Below are 16,869 nucleotides of genomic sequence, written 5' to 3'. Positions count from 1 at the left end.
TTGAACTGAAAAATCGCATGGAGTAGAAGAGGATTGGATTTTATTTATTTTAAACAGAGCCTTTGATTACCGACGTTGGAAAAGGTGTTTGCCGTGCCAAACGACTAAAAGCACTGCACGCTAGCAACATCGTGGATAAACAATCGTTGCTGGCTGAGGTAAGACTATTTGTCCATTTTTTAATTGCTACTTATTTATGGGGCGAAATGAAAGAAACCGTAAAGAAGTCTCATTTGAAGAGGATCAAAATGATTATTCGTCATCTTCACCTAAGGATGGAGAGACTTTGTCAATTTCGACGCTGGCTCGGAGCTTTTCTGAAATTCTAACTATAGTGAAAGACAATGGAAAAAAGCTTGACGGTATCACGGACCAGTTTAAATCTCTGGAAACCCGGGTCAAATCGCTTGAGGAAGCTCTATCTGGCCAATCGCAGCAATTTTTGACGATCCAGACCCATGTGGCGGCTACTGAGAATGAAATAATAAATGTAAAATCACAGATTAGTGTTGTTACAGCTGAGTCAGTGTTTCTCCGTGAAGAAAATAATCAGTTGAAAAATGGGTTAATGCATTGTGAGTATAGAATGAATGAGAAAAATATAGTGGTTTGGAATGTACCTTGCGATGATAAAGAGGAAGCTAAAGCGATTTTCAAAACTGTTTGTGAAGAAGGACTAGGTGTAAACGAGACCCCATATTTTGCTGTTACATAAGTAAAAAAAGAGCTTAGATATTTTAAAGTTACTGTTCGTTCTAAAGAAGAAAAAATAACGATTCTGAAACAGAGTAAAAAACTTAATGGAAAGACTGTTTGCGGTCATAAAGATATTTATCTTAGTGATGATGCTCCTACGGCTGTGAGAGATATTAGAAAACGGCTGATTGAAAAAAGATCAAAGCTTGCTGATTGTGGTATTCAAGCATGGGTAACAAAATCGGTTCCACCTCTCCTTTGTTTTGTTCGGCCAAATGGCCTGCGTGTTTCTTTCTCCGTGAATGACGTGATTCCTGAATTGTCAGTGCCGATAAATCCTCGAGGTGGGCCTATGCAATGCTAAGCTGGTTGTCATATTTATATTTATATTCATTATTTTAGTCTAATATGGTTTTGAGTTATTATTTTGTTGCGTTTTTTTTTTCTTCTTTGTTTTTTTTTTTTTGATAGCATAATGGTATGAAGTAATGTTGTCTCGTGTTTTTTTTTCTTCTTTTTTTAAAAAAAAAGATGTTGTGGATGGAATAAAGTAAAAAAGTAAAATGAGAAAAAAGTATTAATGGTGTATAATGTATTGCGCGGTGCGGAGCGTACCGGGTTGTGTTTGGAGTTCTTATGGATTGGTCTTGGCTTTCATTGATACTAGGCCTGGAAACAGTAGTAGTGTTTTTTAGATTTTATGATGATATTTATGTTTCTTTTTTTTATTTAGGATCGAAGTGTGGAAGCGATGATACCAACTCAACGAATGATGAAAATGATAAGTGTAAGTTAACTGAACCTTTTCCTTCTCATATCCATCACAAAATGATTTTTGATAATGGTTAATTTAGAGTGGAATAGGTTGAAGGGGCTGGAGAATGATTCACTCAGGATTGAAGATATTGGGGGTGGGGTACTCCATCGTGAATTTGATAGTAATGGTATTGGTGAGGAATATTTGAATGCCCGTTATAAGTTCCTTCAGGATTTGAATAATGATTATGACCCGAGTGACTTTTCGGTTTTTCACTTAAATTGCCAAGGTATTAGTACTTCTTTTCAGCCCCTGGAGGAAGTTCTGCAGACTCAAGGTTTACAGGTATTGGCCCTGACTGAGACATGGTTGAAGTCTCATACGTCATCCCTATTAGAAGTTCCTAATTACCAACTGGTTTTAAAAAACAGGGAACTGCACCAACATGGAGGTTTAGCGGCATATATCAAGAGTGATTTTAATGTCTTGCCGATGCCTTCCCTTACTAAACATAAGGAAATGGTGTTTGAGTCGATGGTTGTGAATGTATCTAAGCAAAATTTTAAATGTGTTCTTGCTATTATTTATCGACCTCCGTCTAGTAGCCTCGTTGAATTTCTGAGTCTGTTAGAAGAGCAACTGGACCTGTTGAGTGGAACAAGACAGCCGTGTTTTGTGTGTGGTGACTTCAATATTGATCTGAAAAGTCTACATTCTAGTCAGAGAGTTAAGGAGTTTCTGGATATGATGCTTAGCTACGGGCTGAAGCCTACTATAAATATCTGCACAAGAATTACTGAGAATTCTGCGTCAATATTGGATAACATATTTGTAAATACTGAATATAAGTCACCTGCTGTTGTGGTTAATAGTGTTTCAGATCATATGGGAGTAATGATAACAGTACCGCACGTCCTACAGTTGAATAAGGGACATCGTTGTAATGTCATTAGGCCTATTATTGATTCTGAGGTTGTTGCCCATTTTAAATTAGAAGTTGATAAGACTGAATTAAATTTTTTACAAGAGGAATATGATATCAATAGGAAATTTGGAAAATGGTACGAGACATTAACAGGTTTACTTCAGAAATGTGTTAAACCTAAAAGAGTTTACAGATATGAATCAGCAAAGAAACCATGGATTACTAAGAGTCTACTCTTAAGTATGAGAAGGCGAAACCATTTATATAAGGAATTGATCCAAAATAAAGGGACAACTTCTAGGTATGATTATAAAGCATATAATAACATGCTAAATTGTCTCCTTCGGAAAGCTAAAGCGGATTATTTTGCTTTTAAGTTTAAAGAAGCTGAGGGAAATTCAGGCAAGACTTGGAAACTTATAAAGTCTGTAACAAACCCTGGTCGGTCTCCCTCGGAGCTTCCGGACAGTGTGAGCTGTAATTCAGTTTGTGAGCATTTCTCTAATGTGGGCCTTAATGTAGGATCCAGTATCCCAGTCCTGGATGAGGATGGCGATTTTACACAATTCCTGCCTGATAAGAGCGAAGTATCTGCTTATTTAAAGCCGGTTTATTTAAGTGATTTGTGTGAAGGGGTTAAAAATATGAAAAACAGTGCAGCAGGATCGGATCTCATGACTGTGAAAGCTTTCCGTGTTATTTATCCTATAGTTTCTAGTCAGTTGGTAATGCTAATAAATGAGTGTTTTAAGTCAGGTATTTTCCCCGATAGTCTGAAGATTGCGAAAGTGAAACCGCTTTTTAAAGGGGGTGATAGTGGGAATTTAGATAATTATAGGCCTATTTCGCTTCTGCGTGTTATTTCCAGAATAATAGAGAGACTAATAAATGTAAGAATGGTTAATTTCCTAGAATCTAGGTCTTTTTTTCGATCTGGTCAGTTTGGATTTAGGAAAGGAATGTCAACTGAGCAAGCAGTGATCTTCTTGACGACATTTGTTAATGATCAGTTAGATCGTGGTCTTAAAGTGGCATCCGTTTTCCTTGACATAATGAAAGCATTTAATTGTGTGGATTATGAAATTTTAGTAAAGAAGTTAGATAATTGTGGTATCCGTGGAAAATTTTTGGAACTTGTTAGATCATTTCTGATTGAACGTATGCAGATTGTTCAAATCGAAAGTGAGATTTCTAGGCCGCAGAGAGTCAAGGCTGGCATTCCTCAAGGGTCAGTTTTGGGACCTTTTTTATTTTTGATTTAGGTAAATGATATTTACCGGTGCATTGAAGATATAAATATTTCAGATAAAGGGGATCGCGGTAACAGAATTATAATTCCTAGTTTTGCTGACGATACACATTTTACAGTTGCTGCGAGGATAGAAAGAGAACTTCTACTAGTTCTGAAAAAGGGAATGGAACAAATAGAGAAATGGATGAGAGTTAATAAACTTAAATTAAACCATAAGAAAAATCAATTTGTGATTTACGGGAGAAGTGTTAATTACTATCCCTGGATAGAGAAACTAGAACTTGATGGGAATGCTATAGAACGTGTCAGAGCAGTGAAGTTTCTTGGAGTGATAGTTGATGAGTGCTTAAGTTTCAAAGACCATATTAATCAAATTGCAGCTAGAGTTGCCCGAAATTTGAGAATTATAAGGAAGCTAAAGCGTACTTTCCCTAGACCGGTTCTCAGAATTCTTTATTTCTCCCTTATTCGTCCGTATTTGATTTATCGTATATTGGCCTTCAACGTCTGTGGGTCATTTATCACAGATTAGAGTATTACAGAATAAAGCTGTAAGAGTACTTGCTGGAGATGATAAGCGTTCCTCGGTTAGAGTAAGGTATGCTGAACTACACATTGTTCAATTTTTCGGATTGATTAAGTTTTGTAAGGTTTTTTTTATCTTTAAACATCAGAATAAAATGCTACAAATTTGTTTTCAGGATTTTTTTCTGACTGTTTCTAGTTTTCATTCTTATAGTTTAAGACGTTCGAATGAATTCAGACTACCTAAGCCTGTGACAACTAGGTCAATGTTTTGTATTCGCCATGTTAGCCCTCGTGCTTGGAATAGTCTGCCAGAAGGGATAAAGAAGGTGACGGATGTTTCTGAATTTAGAAGTCTGTTAAAAGAACATTGTTATAGGGTATATGGGAGTGAGTGAGTCAGTTCTCCGGTCTCTTTTGCCTTTAGTTTGCTAATGTTTTTTTTTTTTGATTTTTGTGTTTGGTTGATGGATTGAGAAGGACAATGATTAATATGTTGAATATTGAGCATTGAAGAGATTTTTTGAGTAGGGGTGGTATAGTCGCTTATTAGTTATTTTTATGTGAGTTTTTTTTTTCTCATTATTTTTTTGTTCTTTTTGTTTTGTTTTTTTTAGGCCTAGTTGGGGTAGTGATCTCCTTTACAAGCTTAGCTTCTGGATTTTGTTATTTTTGGTTGATGAATAAACCCTTATTTATTAAATATCATGAAAAAAAAAAAAAATTAAAACAAATCAAATTAACTAAAAATCCCATCGAATGAGCCCTTTTTGAAGTTTCTACGACAATGCGTTCTATAAAAGCTTTATATGCCCCCAGGGCATAACTTACAACCTTTGCCCTGAGGGCTGGGGGGGGTGTCATCCTCAAATACCTAATTGCTAGAACTTAAAACGACGTTGAATAAAATGGCTATCTCAAAATTTTGAATGGATGTGTTTGGGGAAAAGGTGGGCGTGAGAGGGGGGCTAGTTGCCCTTTAATCACTTTTGACTATTAAAAAGGGCACTAGCCACTCCAATTTCCAATTGAATTAGCCCTTTTTGAAGTTTCTATGACAACTCCTTCGATACGAAGTGCCCTGGTATGGGGAAAAAAAAAAGTACTTTGTTGCAACATCGTTCTTTACTTAGGCAGCGCGATTACGGGAATTTACTTGTCCATAATAGGTATTTAAGAGACAGATACAAGAAATGATATACTGCTTAGTGGCATTTTTTTAAATTTATTGTGCTGTGTGGCAAAAATTACCGTAATCACCGGAAGATAAGCTATTCTACAGAGTGAGAAAAGTGTATCAGCATTTTATAAGACTTGGCCAGCAAGGCCAAAGAGCTAGAATCAGCTAGTTTCGACTGTTTCGACTCTAGGCTTTTCCCCGAAAGGGTTTCCATTGATTATATTTAGAGACGGTTGAAAAAGTATATTTGGCATCTTGAAAAAGTATATGTTCTTATGTTTATGCAATAAAATGTGCCAGCAAAAACATATATTTCTACTGGACAAGACTTCAATACATTTACATTCCTCTCTGACTAAACATTTAAGAAAATTTGCAATTAATAATCGGTATTTATCATGTATAGGCTAGTATGGTAATCATAGCAAATCACTGTTATCTAGCAGCATAAATTCCATAAAAACCGTTGAACTAAAGTTTTCCCGGTTAAAGGTGCAGATTACTTCCCATGTAATGTAGGATACAGAGGCCCTACCAATAGAACCAGAATATACAGTAATAAGTGTTTTGTTTGAATCCTGCTTCACCTAAACAGTATCTATGCAATTTTGTTGCTCAATTGACTGAATAATATACACAAAAATAAATTGTTTTAGTGGAACAAAACTGCACCTTTACCGTTCTCTCATTTACACACCTACCTACTCTCATCTGACTCCTAAGCCCTAATTTTGCCTTGCTTAAACAATCTAGCGGCACATTTGATATGTTAGACACACTGAGTGCCATCATTTTACTTGCTTCTTCTTTATATTAGCGCTCCAATTTCAAAATCTGTATGGGGCGTAACCGCACCTCTTCAAAATTTCAAATTACGATTTAAAACACTATTTTGCAAGTTCGAAATTTCTTAATATCTCATTCTCGAAGAAGTTAAGTGAAATCGAGAACGGAAGGAAAACAGTTAGAAAAAAAACAGAAATAGGACAAAATACTTATTGTGAAAACAGAAACAGAACAGAACAGGTAAATAGAAAACAGGTCATCTTTTTCTGTTCTGTTTCTGTTTTTTTGTAAGAACAGAACAGAAACAGGTACTTTAAAACAGAACAGAAAACAGAAACAGTGCCCATGCTTAGGGGGGATGTCGGTTAAGATGGAAAGGCTGATTGTCCTGTGATTACAATTGATTCTTCGAAATTGAACTTGAACTTTCAATTTCCAATCGAATGAGCCTCCTTTAAAGTTTTTACGACCATTTCTTCTATAAAAACCTTAAATTTTAACAATTGGTAACTTGCAATAACATATAGATTGCTGATACGCGTGTATCAGCAATTTTTTTTTGAACAGCTTAGCGTATCAAGATGAAACTTCTGGGGCATCTACCTGCTACTACTGCTATTAATACTGCCGCTACTACTGTTGCTACTACTACTAAGTCAACACTATTATCACTACTACTGCTCCTACTACGACCTCTGCTACTATTAAACTGGTAATATTAAGGCTACGCTAATCAAGTTGAAAATTTGACAGAATGGGGTATTTTAGGTGGAACTTGAACTAAATAAAAAGACACTATGTGCATGCAGATTTTCAAAATGGCGTATCTCAAAAAAGGATTTGTGTATTAATTTGGAGCTTTCAAAGAGTGCTTAAAGGGAAAGTCAATTCACCAAAAGGAAATATGTGCACGCTCAAGCCTGGATTTACCACCAGATCCCTAGGCCGGGACCTAGGGGCGCATAATGCCAGGGGGAGCAATAGATTATCACTGAGTAATTTTTTCCTGACAAAAACTGGACTGATGTGATTTATCGTCGCCAGGTGTACTCTGCCGCCACGCTGCCTATTCACAGAAAAGTGACTTGAAAACAACACAGGAATTCCATGGTCACTTATAAACTGTCAGATGTCTCCTAAGAATGGTAGCTGAGAGTTCGGTATTACCCCTCTCTTTCATCATTTTTCGCTTATCAGGTGTGTTCCGTTAATTGCTTCCGTGAGCCCCGAATTTTTGGAAATAACCCCGAAAATCTTACAAAAACGGAGCGGCAGAAACGCTTGGTTCTTAAGCGTCAAAGCTTTAATCCGGTCCTGTGCACGCTACTGCTAATGTTATTACTATTTTAACTACATTTACTACTAATGCTAATAAGACAACTACTATTACTACTAGTTCAACTGCTACTTCTATTGCAACCACTTGTAAGCTAAAAGTATTAAGATGAAAATTAAGCAGCTACATGAACATATAGGTTATCAAAAGGATATATCGGCTAAAAGAATATAATGGGATAGCAACAGCTAATTGTATTAAGTTGAAACTTCTAAAACTTGATGAGAGGAATCTTCAGCTGACCAAAAGGCAATATAATAATAATAATAATAATTTATTATAAGCCAAAAAAACAGGCCATATAGAACATTATTCTTAATTACATTCCACAAGAAAAATAACATAAATATTAAGTTTCACTCATTGTTGTCAACGCTTCATGTACATATTCACATAACTGCTTGATTGTCCTTTTTACAGTCGTTTTCAGGATACCCGGGAACTCCAACTTACCACCCTCAAAATACTTTACCCTTAATAGATAAAGTTGCTGGCACTCGGCGAGAATATGGGCCACATCCTCAATACCTAGGTTACATCTGGGGCAAGAGTAATCTGCAGCTGCATCTGGGGCCACCCTTTTTCTTTCACATACTCTTTTTCTATTTTTTAGTGGCAGGCAATTCGCTCGGATCCGAAACCAAGTCCTCAATGTCTCCCCTGGTAATCCTAGTTAAAAATAATATTCAAATCCAAATATCTCTTTTACTTGGGAATAAAATTTCAATGTTTCAGATGTTTTAACTGCCTGGGTCTATAATCCTAGCCAAAAATGGTTCACCCTGATCTGAGGGTCCTAGCCCCTCATTCCAAATATAGGATAATCCTAATCCATCTAAAAAAAAATTTATTTGATACGGCCACGATCTTTTACGTTTAGACCGTAGCATCTCCACATAAGATGCTTTTGCTAACCTATCTTCTGGCAGACTTAGAACTTTTAACCAGTGCCAGATCATCTGTGCTAATCTACTCATTCTCAGCGAAAATATTCCTAGGTCACCTTTTATTGCCTGATTGTGGGTCGTTACGTGAAGACCAATTAGTCTTTTAAAGTGTTGCAGCTGAATTGATTCCAAATGTGCTGTCGGTTATACACCCAGAGTTCAGCTTTGTAATCGATAGTAGGTAAAACTTTAGAATTAAAAACATATTTATGCATTTTTAGATCTTTTGTACTTGAAAGCCTCTAATTACGTAAAATCGCAGCTGAAACTGCTTTCCCTCTTTTAATCATCTCTTTTACATGACCTTTCCATCCTCCTTTTGCTGAAAGTGTTACTTCCAAATATTTAAAATTTTCGCTCTCTTTTACTTTTTCACCTTTATAATAAAATTCTACTTTTAGATCATCATTATTCACACGAATTCCTCTAAAAACCACTGTATCAGTCTTTTTGATATTCAACTCTAGTTTCTTTCTATCTAAATATTCTTCTAATATACTCAATAAGATTTGGAGCTTCTCTGGTGACTTGCCTATCAACACCGCATCATCAGCAAAAAGCAACTGAGATAACTTCAGGTTCCTTAGTGACACCGTAGGGGCACATACCTTTTTAAAATGGTCAACAATATCATTTATATACAACGTGAACAACTTAGGCGAAATACTACTACCCTGTTTTACTCCTTTTCTAATTTCAAACGGTGGCGATAGTCCCTTCCCTAAAACTTTGACTATACCAAATGTCTTTCTATACATATCAGCTAATATCCTGACGAAAAGTCTTGGTAAGCCTACCTTTAACAGTTCTAAGCACAGGAAAATCCTATCAATACTGTCGAAGGCCTTTTCTAGATCTAAAAATGCAACGTACAACCTATTCTTCCCTTTTGCATATTTCTCTACAAGCGCCTGTAGGACTAAGACCCTATCAATAGTATTATATCCATCTCGAAACCCTGCCTGCTCCTCCTTCAAAACCCTATATTTTTCTAACCAATGAGCTAATCTAGCATCTAGTATTCTTTCTAATATTTTGCTAATGCTATGTACTAAAGATATCGGTTGATAATTACTGTGATCCGCTGGGTCTCCCTTTTTGAATAGCGGCAAAATCAAGGATGTTTTCCACTGCGAGGGCCATTCTCCAGAAGCCAGAACTGAGTTGAAGATAGCCAAGAAGATGGGCATACATAAAAGTTGGAATTGTTTCAAGATCTTTGTTGGGACTCCATCGCTACCAGGTGCTGATCCACCTTCCATGGCGCTTATGCATTCTTCGATATCTTCTTTCGACGCGGGTTTTATCAGATCATAATCGTGTTCTTTCAGTGGGAGGCTGATCTCATTCTCTGTATTCGATAATTCGTCGCTGAACCAGCAGTCAAACGAATAGTCTTCCTGAACTGAGTCGTTGTAGTATGTCGGTCATGTTTTCGGGTCTGGTACTTTTGGCTGGGCTATGGCGGCCCCTTTTTTTATCATTTCAAGTAAAGAACGATGTGGCCACATGTGTTTTTTTTTCTCCTTCTTTCTTCGACAGGCACTTCCTATCGAAGGAGTTGTCGTAGAAACTTCGAAAAGGGCTCATTCGATTGGAAATTGGGGTGGTTAGTGCCCTTTTTTAACAGTCGAAAGTGATTGGAGGGCAACTAGCCCCCCCCCACGCCCATCATTCCCCCAAACACATCCAATCAAAATTTTGAGGTATCCATTTTGTTCAGCGTAGTTGATTTCCAGATAGAAAATATGATTTTGAGGAGGACAATCCCCCACAGCCCTCGGGGTAAGGGTTTTAAGTTATGCCCTGGGGGTATGTAAGGTTTTTATTGAAGGCGTTGTCGTAGAAACTTCAAAAAATGCTCCTTCGATTGGAAATTCGAAGGGCTAGTGCCCTTTTTTTTAGTCAAAAGTGTTTTGAGGGCAACTAGCCCCCCCCCCCCACGCCCATCATTCCCCCAAACACATCCAATCAAAATTTTGAGATAGCCATTTTGTTCAGCGTTGTTGATTTCATGATAGAAAATATGTTTTTGTGGAGGACACTCCCCCACAACTCTTGGGGCGAGGGTTTTAAGTTATACCCTGAGGGCATATGAGAACGATATTGGCATATGTATCATTTATTTTTTTTTCCTTTAGAGCAGGACACTTCGTATCGAAGAAGTTGTCGTAGAAACTTAGAAAAGGGATCATTCAATTGGAAATTAGAGTGGCTTGTGCCCTTTTTAATAGTCGAAAGTGATTGGAAGGCAAGTAACACCCCCTCCACGCCCACCATTTCCTGAAACACGTCCAATCAAAATTTTGAGATAACCATTTTGTTCAGCGTAGTTGATTTCCAGATAGAAAAGTTGGGCTCAAAACCCCTATGCCTTCCCAAGGCCAGAAAATAATTTGCACTTTACTGAACAAAATACAAATGAATGTGCATTGTCAGTTTAATATACATATATTGATATGTAGTAATCAAAATGTTAGTATTATTTGATTTTTTAAAGTTATAAAAGTAAAAACATTTATAATTTTTCAGTAAAGTGCAAATTATGTTGTGGCCTTGGGAAGGCATAGGGGTTTTGAGCCCAACTCATGTTAATTTCTGCTCGTTTTGAGTTTGACTCGGTTATTTATTGTAATTTCTGTTCGTTTTGGTATCATTTATTTATCGATGCTGATTTGTGGTAGTTTCACTCTTGGTAGATTATTTGATTTGATTTTTGCTCATTTTTTGTTTAATGGAGTTCTTTACTTTTCTTTGAAAAACCTATTTTGTGGAAAAAGTTTTTTTAATTAATCTCCAGAAAGACCGCATATCGCTCGTTTCATAAAACTGGATCAGCTCCTCCTTACCTTTTTGAATAGCCAGTCTCTTCTTCTGTTTTAAAAGGCGTTTATACTCCCGGCGAACATTTTTAAACCTTGTTACTAGTCTAAGTCTATTTTCCTCCTTTTCCTCTTCCCTCAAAATCTCCAATTCTTTAATCAATTCTAATTTTTTTTTTATTCTACATTCCTCATCAAAAAAATTCTATATCCTTACAACCTCTTTTATTTCCTAGAACTGGGCCTGCTATTTCATGTAAAATCTCTGTGAACTCTTCTATTAATCTATTTTGCTTATTTATCTTCTCTAAATCACTTAGCCTTATAGCTACTTCATCCTCGGGAAACGCTTCACTTAATTTAAAATTTTCCTCTGTAGACCATTCTCTAGGTATCTGACGTGTAACATTTTTATTATAAATACGACTTTCCCTTGAAATATCCCTCCTATGGGGAGCACTCCTTGATCTAATTTCTAAAAATAGCGGTAGATGGTCCGATCCTACTAGCTTAAGCACATCCACATTAAGGTAATTCGGATGCAAGCGAATATCCAACAAAACATAATCTATTAAACTTGCTTTAGCCCCAGATACGCAGATAAACTCACCCCGATTTTTATCCTTTCCAAATCTTCCACTTCCAATCATCAAACCCGATTCTGCGCACAGTGTCAGCAACCTTCTTCCCCATTGATTTATTCTTCTTTTTTCATCCCTGCTAGCTCTGGGAATCCTGTGGACGGCTGGGACTGCTGACGGAATACTTGGAATTAACACATCTTTTAGTTCAACTTCATCACTAGTATAAGCATTAAAATCACCCATTAATATCAATCTATCATTTTCAAAATGAGCTCTTTTTTCAAAATGAGCTCATTTTCAAAATGAGCTATTTCTTTTACCAACAAATTCCACGTATCTTCATTTCGGTACGAGCTATTTTGAGGCGGAATATAAATCGATCCTATTACAATACACAGTCCATCTAAACATTCTAATCTAATCCAAATAACATTTTCTGATTTACCTTTCAGCTTTGTATAACTTTTGGAAGACTCATCATTTATCAACACTACAAGGCCTCCAAAATTACGATTGTTCAAAGGTAACTCCCGCGATACACTTTCCACATTAAAACCTCTTACTTTTGGAGTTTCACTAGGGCAATGCCAGGTTTCTATTAATGCTACTAAGTCAAAATTTGACAACTCACTTTCCACAGAACTTAACTTATTTTTTATGCCCTGTACATCCCAAGATACAAACTTCAGGGTTTGTGTATGGCCTTGCCAATCCTATTGGGCTCCGTAATCACTCGGGGGGTAAGCTAACCGGTAATAATCGTTGCTCCTAGGTCTATTAATACCCCTGTACTGCCAAGGCTGATTTTTCTGTAGCTGCCTGAACGGGCGTGTGTTTTGTCTGTAAATTGGTGGCCAATTCCCTTCAATAACCCGGCTTGTCAATGGGTCATCGTTTTTTTACCGTACATTTCTAGCGGCGCGACTGTGAGTATTGTCGACGGGGCTAATCTTGCTGCTTTTACGACCTTTCTCTGTTCCTACTGTTTTCGGGAAGTTGCTGTTTCTTTCAACTATCGTGTTCGTGTCACTTTCATTACCAGAACAGTCCGACTGATCTGAAGGGCAATTCTGGACTGAGTTCTGGTTATTTTCATTCACATTAGCGGCATTTATACCCCTGATCTCTGATCTACTTTGTGTTGGATTAGGGGGCCTAATTGGGTGGCTTACCGTCATTTCTTTTACTTTTTGGCATTCACGGTCGTATGTGTACGTTTTACCTTCAATGATAAGCCTATTTCCTTTAAGCCGCGCATTTTGACCTTTTACAAGGGCTTGGGACAACACTGGCTTTAATTTTTTTCTAGCCTCGCGTTGATGCGTAGTGTAGTCTGGAGCAACCCCTACGCCGTTCTGTTTCAATACAAAACTTTTCCTGAGAACCGCATTTCGTATTTCCAAGTCGTGCCACTTAACTGTTACTGGGCCTAATCTCAGGCGGAAAGCATCCTTTATGTCCCTCCGAGAAAGCTGTAGGTTCGGGAGGCACCTGCTAAGAAACTCGCAAAGCTCATCCTTCAAAATCGACTGGGACGGACCAGTCACCGGGAAATTGTAAAACACGAGGTTATAACACTTTATTTCTGCCTCCAATGAGTCAATTTTCAGTGTAGACTCCCTGACTTTGTTCCTCATTTCTGCTAGATCGCTTGAAATTTCTGATTTTGTTGTATCTAGCTGTTTAATAAAACTATTCATTTTTGCCTCTATACCGGATTAATTAAAAAAAAACTTTTTCCACACAATAAGTTTTTCAAAGAAAAGTAAAGAACTCAATTAAACAAAAAATGAGCAAAAATAAAATCAAATAATCTACCAAGCGTGAAACTACCACCAATCAGCATCCATATATAAATGAAACCCAAAACGAACAGAAATTACAATAAATAACCGAGTAAAACTCAAAACGAGCAGAAATTAACATAAGTTGGGCGCAAAACCCCTATGCCTTCCCAAGACCAGAACAAAATTTGCACTTTACTAAAAAAATTTAATGTTTTTACTTTTATAACTTAAATAAATCAAATAATATTAACATTTTGATTAGACCCCGGTGCCGCGCCAATGAGGGAAGACCGGCGGCGGCGGGGCCAAAAACAGCACGCCGCGCCGCCGGTAAGATGTCGGCGGCGCGCCGCCGGCGTGATCAATGTTGACCGCAAACATTAATGTTTTCATCAGTCTTTCTCAAATCACATGCTTAAATTTACAACAGATTCGAGCCTATTCATGAGTTCAAAAATTCACAAGTCGCTGGCTGGAAACTGGTCTTATTCGTTATTCATCAAGAGAAGTAGAAATGTGGTAGAAACAAAATGGCTGTAGCGTTTCAGAACCCTTGCATAATACGAATAGTTGAAGTATCTATTAGCCATGTATTCTTAACATAAATAATTATCAAAATAAGTAATTTTTTTTCATCGTGCATTACTGCATAAAAAACTTCAACTACCGTATCGCAAAATTTGTCTGTTATCTGGGTAAAAACTTTTAAAATAACTCTGAGCTTGTAAGCTTAATAGTTTCATCACGCCCTTTGCCTATATCTGTTTTGTCACCTTTAAAACATTTGAAATGGGTGACTTTGATATTGAGTGTTTTTTCGTTTTTTTTTTTTGCTCTTTTGGATTCTTAAGAAGACTTCCTGTAACTGGTTTTTAATTACAGTTTAAAAAAAATGTACTTTAAAGTTTTTTGGCTTCTTTATAGAATATATGTCATATAGGCTAAGGCTGAACTGCTGCTTTTTTTTATTGCTTTTGGCTGCTCTTTTGGATATTATATGTTTTTTTCTTTTGGGGATTCATTCCAAATTATAAATTGATAAATACCTAATATTAGTCAAATTATAAACTGCATCTAAAAGGAGTAAATTTATCAAATTGAAAAATACATGATGAACACTTCACATGAGAACACTATGAGAATTACTATGAAACAAAAAACACTTACTGGTTTATTCGGTATGCAGAAAAATTCAGTGGCAGCTATTTTGTGGTAAAAAAAAATGAAAAGCTTATCCGTTTTAAATGTAACTTAGTGAAATAATATGCAGATTGAAGTAGCTCCAGGGAGACTTTGGTATTTGTATCCTAGTCCGTCGTTTTTAATCAAAGCGGAATGTCAGGACGCTTAGCATTATTTATTGATCTTAAGCTTTGATTTCCAAATCCTCACAAAAATTACCAAATTTAAGAAAGTCGCAACAATAAGCCACCTGTGGTCAAAATACTGAAAGATTGCTCTTTGATTCCCACCCAGGCTCAAAGCTTCTGCTATGGTGATTTACATGGAAATCTCCACAGAGTTTCTTTTTAAAATAGCTTTCAAGCGTAGTTAGGGGTATTTAGCCTTTTTTGCTTTTCTTCAACGCTTTGAAAAAAGTGTTATAATATTCTAAATGTTACATTTGTTATATTTGTGCATATTTTTGGTAATCATTTAGGGGTGATCGAATTTTTTAAACCACTGTAGATACGTAAGAACGTTGCAACATCTAGTACCCTGAGGTCATAAGACTGTCAAAGACTCCTCCTTCAACCTCCCAAATTGAAAGCTTTTATTATGACCTGACCTGTTAATGTAACTTAAGTACTGGACCAAGGGCGCCATTGTAACTCGAGCGCCACGTTAGGTGGGGATGTCGATATCGCTTTCGTCACACCAATTCGTTTTAGTGTGAATCTGCCTGGTACTTATGAATGAATGTTTTCAAATTAAACCCGTTTCATCAATAAGAAAAAAAAACGATTTGGACGCATATGTCCCTTTCCCTTAGGACGATAAAACCACGCTAGTGCTGCATCAAGTATAACTCACGAAAATCTTGTTAATTTTTGTCAACTTTTCAACTTTTTGGCATCCCTGTTTTCAATAAAAAAAATCAAGGTACTATCACTTAAATATAATAACTCCCTATGCTCCCCCCCCCCTCTGGATACTATCTTGATAGGATACTGTCTCTGCTTTAAATAAAAAAAAATAACTTATTGGCATCCCTGCTTTCAAAAAAAAATCGAGGTATTATCATTTAAATATGATAGCTCACTACCCCCCCCCCCTCTGGATACCACCTTGATAAAATGCCGTATCTGCTTTAAATTAAAAAAAAATAACTTTTTGGGATCCCTGCTTTTAATAAAAAAAATTTCGAGATATCATTTAAATGTAATACCCCCCTACCCTCCTCTCTGGATACCACCTTGATAGGATACCGTGTCAGCTTTCATTAGAAAAATAAGTTACTTAATAATTAACTAGGTCACTATATGGCTCAAACAAACACGCAAAATAACGTTAAACAGCTTAGTGTTTCTTGAAAAAAATTGAGGGTATGAGTAAAGGGGTACAAAGACAACAACAAATATGTCGAAATTATTCAGATATACCTCAAATTTTCGGAAAACTGAGTCAAAGATTTGCCGTGGCATTCAATAAGATCCAAAGAATCTAATTAAAAGGGAGCACACACAAAAGCCAAATTAGGCCATCAGCCTATGAGAAATCGCAAAATACCCAAGACAATGAACAAGTCTTAATGGGGGGCACTGGGTCTATCAAAATATTTCAATGGTTTCCCAGGTAATTTGATATCATTTTCTTCTGTTTCCACTTTAAATGAAAAAAAATTTATCTTTTTAGCATCCCTTCTTTCAATAAACAAAAATGAGGTATCATCATTTAAAAATGGTAGCCCCCTATCCCCCCCTATAGGCAATAATTTGGAGTTTATTTTTGAATCATATTTTTGGGATAACTTACAGTTCAATCTTTTATTCCCCAACCTTGTACAATGCTAGTTTATAGCTAAATTTTGCCTCAATAGAAGTTTTTTTTGGGGGGGGGGTAAAAAGTTTCAGAAAGAAGATTGTATTTTCTATCATGCATTCAACAATTGAGTATTAAACATTAAGAGAATCTTATCTAAAAACAGCAAAAAAAAACAACTACAAACTTACAATTCAGCTGTAGAAACAATCTGTCGGCTGTCAATTTCAAAATCCAACTGAAGGCTGAATCTGTATAGTAATGAATGCGTTCTGTAATTCTATTCAACT

The 16,869-nt window shown here is 36.5% G+C and overlaps 1 protein-coding gene across 5 annotated transcripts in view; it reads left to right on the top strand.

The window, feature by feature from the left end:
* Positions 1–16,869, top strand: part of LOC148948425 (uncharacterized) — a 223,088-nt gene that overhangs the window by 189,564 nt on the left and 16,655 nt on the right. For 4 of the 5 annotated variants that reach the window (XM_089094350.1, XM_089094346.1, XM_089094348.1 and 1 more), the window contains one exon: positions 1,430–1,483. The exons of the other annotated variant lie outside the window; for it this stretch is intronic. In XM_089094350.1, the coding sequence (XP_088950476.1) occupies positions 1,430–1,483 (54 nt within the window). The remainder of the gene's footprint in view (positions 1–1,429; positions 1,484–16,869) is intronic. 5 annotated transcript variants of the gene reach the window in all.

The sequence above is a fragment of the Artemia sp. Qi Xiang Cuo genome, chromosome 9, assembly GCF_049724085.1.
Source record: "Artemia sp. Qi Xiang Cuo chromosome 9, ASM4972408v1, whole genome shotgun sequence".
Taxonomy (NCBI): domain Eukaryota; kingdom Metazoa; phylum Arthropoda; class Branchiopoda; order Anostraca; family Artemiidae; genus Artemia; species Artemia sp. Qi Xiang Cuo.
Note: the sequence above shows the minus strand (reverse complement) of the source record. Positions and strands in the feature narration are given on the sequence as shown.